At 34.3% G+C, this 6,418-nt stretch overlaps 1 protein-coding gene across 1 annotated transcript; it reads left to right on the top strand.

Moving 5' to 3' along the window:
* Positions 1 to 5,223: 5,223 nt before the first annotated feature.
* LOC139508008 (E3 SUMO-protein ligase ZBED1-like) lies at positions 5,224 to 6,165 on the top strand. Its single transcript, XM_071295890.1, has one exon. The coding sequence runs from the start codon at positions 5,224 to 5,226 to the stop codon at positions 6,163 to 6,165; it is 942 nt and encodes a 313-aa protein (XP_071151991.1).
* The last annotated feature ends 253 nt before the right edge of the window (positions 6,166 to 6,418 follow it).

Here is a 6,418-nt window from a genome sequence, read left to right as displayed (position 1 = left end):
AGAATCAGAGGTTGACTAGGTGGAGTTTATTGTTACAGGAATATGATGTAATTGTAAAACATATTAAGGGTAAAGATAATGTAATAGCTGATGCTTTATCTAGAGCTTATTAAATCACTTTGTATATATTATGTATTTTTGTTCATATTATTCATGATAAGTTTTTGTTACACTAAAACTTCTTTTAAGGGGGGAGGTGTTATGATATTGTAATTATTATGTTTATTTATGTTGGCCTAATTTGTGTTGTATGGCCTGATAGTTGTTTACCAAATAATCTTATAACTGTGCAGTTTAGGAATCACTGGAACAATCACAGAATGATTGGAACTTTCTAGAATGATCCTTAAACTTTCCAGGATTTTCCACAATGTTCCATTATAGAGTGTTCTAGAATTTTCCATGACAACACTATATATACAGACACTAAAGTTAAACTCTCATAATTAAACTTGGACATAGACATTGATAGACATTAGTATTCATAGCATTTGGATTGACACTTTTATTCTAAAGACAACATCATACTGGATTGTGACATTAGTAGTGAACGTAATATTCAAATTGGATTCCGAAAGATTTCCGGATACAGATAAAGATAACAGATTGGACTCATATTTTGACAGTTAAGTTAACAGTAATATTTGTTTAATACCTTTTGTAAACTTTTGTATATTAAATGTTGTTAAATTTTACTATTGATTTGTGTCTTTTGTTGGCTACAATTTAAAGGCGATTTCTGGCCGTAACACCGTCCTCTGTCAGTCCATCCGTAACACTTTTTTGTAACACTTTTCTCAGCTACTATGTATTACAGCTATTAGATATTTGGTATCAAGCATCAGGTTGGGGTGCTGTACCGTGTAAGTGGTTTTCAGGTCTGGTGCTCATCTACTTCCTGTTTACAGACTTAGTACATATATTAGACATAGGGGTATTAATGAAAAATTTTCATAACACTTTTCTCAACTACTATGTATCACAGCTATTAGATATTTGGTATCAAGCATCAGGTTGGGGTGCTGTACCATGTAAACGGTTTTCAGGTCTGTCGCTCTTCTACTTCCTGTTTACAGACTTAGTACATATATTAGACATAGGGGTATTAATGAAAAATTTTCGTAAGACTTTTCTCTGCTACTATGAATCACAGCTATTTGATATTTGATATCAAGCATCAGGTTGGGGTGCTGTACTGTGTAAGCGGTTTTCAGGTCTGTCGCTCTTCAACTTCCTGTTTACGGACTTAGTACATAAATTAGACAGGGATATTAATGAAAAATTTTCGTAACACTTTTCTCAACTACTATGTATTACAGCTATTAGATATTTGTTATCAAGTATCAGGTTGGGGTGCTGTATTGTTTAAGTGGTTTTCAGGTCTGCTGCTCTTCTACTTCCTGTTTACGAACTTGCAGATCCTATAATGATATGGTTAGCGGGGGTAGACTTTTGTGAGTAATAGCTCACAGTTCATCTTGTTTAATATTTAATTCCTATCTTGAACCTGTAATAATAATGAATTAATAGAAGTTGTATCACTCAAAACTGGCAAGAGAAAAAGGAAGGCTCCTTCAACTTTCACACCAAGTGATTGGTAAGTATCAAAAATGTAAGTACACATTGATTAACTTTGGTTAAAAGTTTACGTCCGAGTTCATTTCTCAGATACTATGTGGCCTAGGATCATGTAATTTGATGTGGGGATGTAACTTTGCAAGCCTGTCAGCATCAATACCAAAATAGGTCAATTTGACCTCCATTTCATGCTTGATTGACTTTGGTTAAAGTTTACGTCCGAGTTCATTTCTCAGATACTATGTGGCCTAGGATCATGTAACTTGATGTGGGGATGTAACTTTGCGAGCCTGTCAGCATCCATACCAAAATAGGTCAATTTGACCTACATTTCATGCTTGATTGACTTTGGTTAAAGTTTACGTCGAAGTTCATTTCTTAGATACTATGTGGCCTAGGATCATATAACTTGATGTGGGAGTGTAACTTTGGGAGCCTGCAACATCCATACCAAAATTGGTCAATTTGACCTACATTTCATGCTTTTATTGACTTTGGTTAAAGTTTACATCCGAGTTCATTTCTCGGATACTTTATGACCTAGGATCGTGTCACTTGATGTGGGGATGTAACTTTGGGAGCCTGTCAGCATGCATACCAAAATAGGTCAATTTGACCTACATTTCATGCTTGATTGACTTTGGTTAAAGTTTATGTCGAGTTCATTTCTCAGTCACTATATGGTCTAGGATCATGTAATTTGACCTACATTTCATGCATAGTTGACCCTCCTTAGGTAAAGCTCTTACTTTTATGAATTATTGTGTTTTATAGGTTTGTCTTAGGTACAAAGAATGTTGCAGATGAGGCGAACTTTGTAATCATGGATTACCCTATGTTTTAGCAAGGCACATTCACTGATCATACAAGGTTAGTGCCCTGAGGGGCATTTCTAGAATTATACAGGCCCTGGAGATAGTTTTTGATTTGAAGGAGAATTCAATTTGTGTTTCTTTGGACATCTATAACAGCATCCTGTTACAATTATATCTTCTTAGGTTTTGCTCTTTTGATATAAATTACATGAGTTAAAAAGTAGTCTTAGATTTAGAGTGCACTTATTGGCAGTTATATGCATGTATTACTTTTGCTTATATAAAGAGGTTTATAGCATTGTATATGAAAATCTCTGTTAATATCGACCTACAGGGGATGCATGATGCCTTGATTTATAAAGGTAAATCTAAATTTATAAAGGTTTGTTGTTATCTTGAATTGTGTCACATTTTCTTGTTTAGGGGCTTTTTACAGCTTACTTTATGTTGTGGATTCTTGTCCATTGTTGAAAGCCGTACGGTAACCTGTAGATAAATTTTTATTTGTACTTGGAACCTTTCCAGATGACTGTCTCATTGACAATCATACCACATCCTCTATTCTTATAACTAACTTGATAAGAAAATATAAAGTGCATCTTGAAAAAAAGCCATGGGATAAATATCAAAAAGGGATGTAGCTAGTCTATATTGTTATTGATATGCTTGTATTATACGCCTTAAATCATACTTTTCCTATAGAATATTCAAAATCTGCACTTCAAACTAATGAATTACACTATACAAAGGATGTATACGACAAAAGTTTAATCACATTATCAGCTGAAGTTCTGTTCACCCATAAAACATGGACAGTTGAAGATTTGGAAATTTTCTGAAAATACTGTGTAAAATTAATATAATAGTTAATACTTGTTTCATATGACATTTTACTTGCTTGTTTGTTGTGTATAAGGTATTGTTTTTTATTTCTTTGGTCAACTCACCTTTTTGTATATTATTTTATGTATATAATTTTGTTTTGAGGACTCCCAATAGATTAGCTAAATTGTATGGGGTAATCCTCAGTTGGTAGAGTATTTTGTCTTGCTTCTACAGTTTTCAGGCATCAAATTTTTATTGTATTTATGTTCATATATATATGTAAATACTTGCATGTCCTAATGCTTAACTGGCAGGTCGAAACTTTCCTGGTTCAGTTTAAATTAAACTTAGAATTATTTATTTTTATTTGTTGTCAAATATTAAATATCCTCTGAATACAATTTTTGAAATGAAAATAAAAATTGATGATTTTTAAAAAATTAAAAGCTCAAGTTTGGAATAGTTATGTACATTAACAATTATGTACTAACTTTTAGAACCAGGAAGGTCTCAGGGAAAGTCAGATGATATAGATATTTCTTGAAACCATGAATTTGATTCCTACCCTGACTGATGAGACCAAATGGAAGCAAATTTATAGGTATATAAATTTCTAGTTTTAAGCTCACCTGACCTAAAGGGCCAAGTGAGCTATTTCTATCACTTGGCGTCCGTCGTCGTCTGTCATCGTCAGTCCTTTAACTTTTTCAAAGATCTTCTTCTCTGAAACTGCCAAGCCAAAATGGAACCAAACTTGGCCACAATCATCCTTAGGGTAACTAGTTTAAATGTTGTGAACGACATTTCTGCCGGACAACCAACATGGCTGCCAAGGCTAAAAATAGAACATAGGGGTAAAATGCAAATATTAACTGCCATCTTGGAAACTGTAACAGATTGAGAAAATCTGACAGGGTGACAAATGTTCAGATTGACAAGATCTACCTTAGTTACTTTTGAGTTAAAATTGTCGGATGGCCCCCGCATAGGGGTTATTGCATATAAAAGACTATTTTTGGCCAATTTTAATGTTTTTGGCTATTATCTAATAAGTTTTAATAGATAAAAAAAAAATTAAAAATTGCAAAAATGATCAGCAATAAAAGCTCTACAAACAAGTCATTGATCACTTAATATTAGTGTTGTCAACGGTTAACCGGTCGAACGACCGAATACCGAATACCAAAAACGCTTACCGGTTAACCGGACCTTTTTAAAATTTTAATAAAATTGATGTAAATGTGTACTGAAATCATTAGTAAATAATGTGAAATGATTGTACGAATTGATTGGTACTTGATTAGACAGATCAATTGTTCAGTTTATTGATTAATCTTGTTAACCTTGAAAACATTTAAATTTTATTACTTAATTAGCACATAGACAACTTGTCTGTCAGCTCCGGGCAAGTATAATGTAAACATAATTAGCATATTAAGTTTATTTTGAACAGTTGTAAGCTGAACATGCTGAATAAATTTTACGATTTAGTTTATTTCTTCACTTTGACTTTATATTGTGTGTGCGTACATGTAAATATGCCACCTCCGTCATCTAAGGCTTGGTCTTTTTTTAAACGTAATGCTGACTCCAAAATAGTGAAATGCAAACTATGTGAAATGGAATTAGTCTATACTGGTGGTACAAGTAATATGCTGAATCATCTGAAGTTAAAGCATCCCAATGACTTTTCTGAAACGCCTGAGAAAGTTAAGCAGTCATCGGTTTTAGACTTTGTTCAGACACCCAAATCTAGAAGATTTTCGTCTACTCAATCTGAACTAATAACAAATTCAATAGTGGATATGATTATATTGGATTACCTACCCATTCGCATTGTTGAGGGAAAAGGATTTTCAAAACTTATGTCGATAATAGCTCCAGAATTTAAAATTCCGTCTAGAAATACTATAAAATCCAGAATAGAAAAGTCATATAGTGACAAAAAAGAGAGTTTGATTAAAGAGTTAAATCTCATTGACAGCGTATCCCTTACTTCTGATACATGGACATCGAATGCTACAAAAAGCTTTTTAACAGTCCAGAACATCACGTTGACAAAGACTGGAATTTACAGTCAAATGTGCTTGTTACTCGTGAAATGCCTGAACGCCATACAGGCGAAAATCTTGCTGAACGACTGAAATCTACAATTTCAGAGTTTGAATTGGACGGTAAAATTGTGAGTTCTGTACATGACAATGCTAGGAACATGAATTGTGCATCAGAGAAATGTGACTTTGACGATATGAGATGCTTTGGTCATACCATTCAGCTTTGCATTAAACCATGCTTGGAAATACCCGCTATTGCCAAACTTACTTCACGTGCTCGTAAGTTAGTGGGACATTTCAAGCATTCAACTACAATAACTGCAGAAATGAGGAAAAGACAAAAGTTGTTCGGACTAAGACAGAACGAACTTATACAAGACGTAGTTACGAGATGGAATTCGACTCAGCTAATGATTGAACGCCTATGTGAACAACGCAGAGTTATTACGGATGTAATGCTAGATACAACTGTTACTAAGAAATGTGACACACATATGCTTCTCAAAGATCATGAGTGGGATTATCTGGTTGAAATTTCCGCAGTATTGAAGCAAATGTCTCATGTTACAACATACATGTGTCTGGAAAAGGACGTATCAGCCTCTGTAATGCTTCCTATTGTCAACGGACTCTTAAAAAAACACCTAAAAAACTCTGAAGAGGATAGTGCTCTTGCGCATAAAATGAAAGCAAGTATTTCAGAAGAACTCATCACCTGCTTTAAACCGTATGACATTGAAACTGCATCTACACAGCATGCTTTAGCGTCCTTACTTGATCCGAGGCATAGAACACTTAACTTTTTCTCCCCAGAACAAAAAAAAGTCGCCATTGAAATGTTAGAGTCCAAGTTAGACGATGTGCCATTAAAGCCCGCAGTTAAAACGTCATAAAAAAACCTTGGAACTGAAGTTGACAAGCAACCAGCCAAGAAACAAAGAGTCCAACGATCTTTGGACTTTCTTTTGTTTGACACCGACGAAGATACGTCCTTTCAAGATGAATCGGAAATGTCCTTATACATCAAGGAGCGTGCTGTGCAAGATTCAAACCCACTCGAGTGGTGGAAAGAAAATAATTGTAAATTCCCCAGACTCTTTGTGTTAGCTAGACAATATTTAAGTATTCCTGCTACCTCTGTTCCGT

Source organism: Mytilus edulis, unplaced genomic scaffold (assembly GCF_963676685.1).
Source record: "Mytilus edulis unplaced genomic scaffold, xbMytEdul2.2 SCAFFOLD_291, whole genome shotgun sequence".
NCBI classification, from domain to species: domain Eukaryota; kingdom Metazoa; phylum Mollusca; class Bivalvia; order Mytilida; family Mytilidae; genus Mytilus; species Mytilus edulis.
The sequence above is the reverse complement of the archived record's forward strand: the minus strand, read 5'-3'. Positions and strand labels throughout refer to the sequence as shown.

What these genes read in the sequence shown, in the direction of transcription:
- LOC139508008 (XM_071295890.1), top strand. Translation starts at nt 5,224, where the DNA reads ATGGACATCGAATGCTACAAAAAGCTTTTTAACAGTCCAGAACATCAC.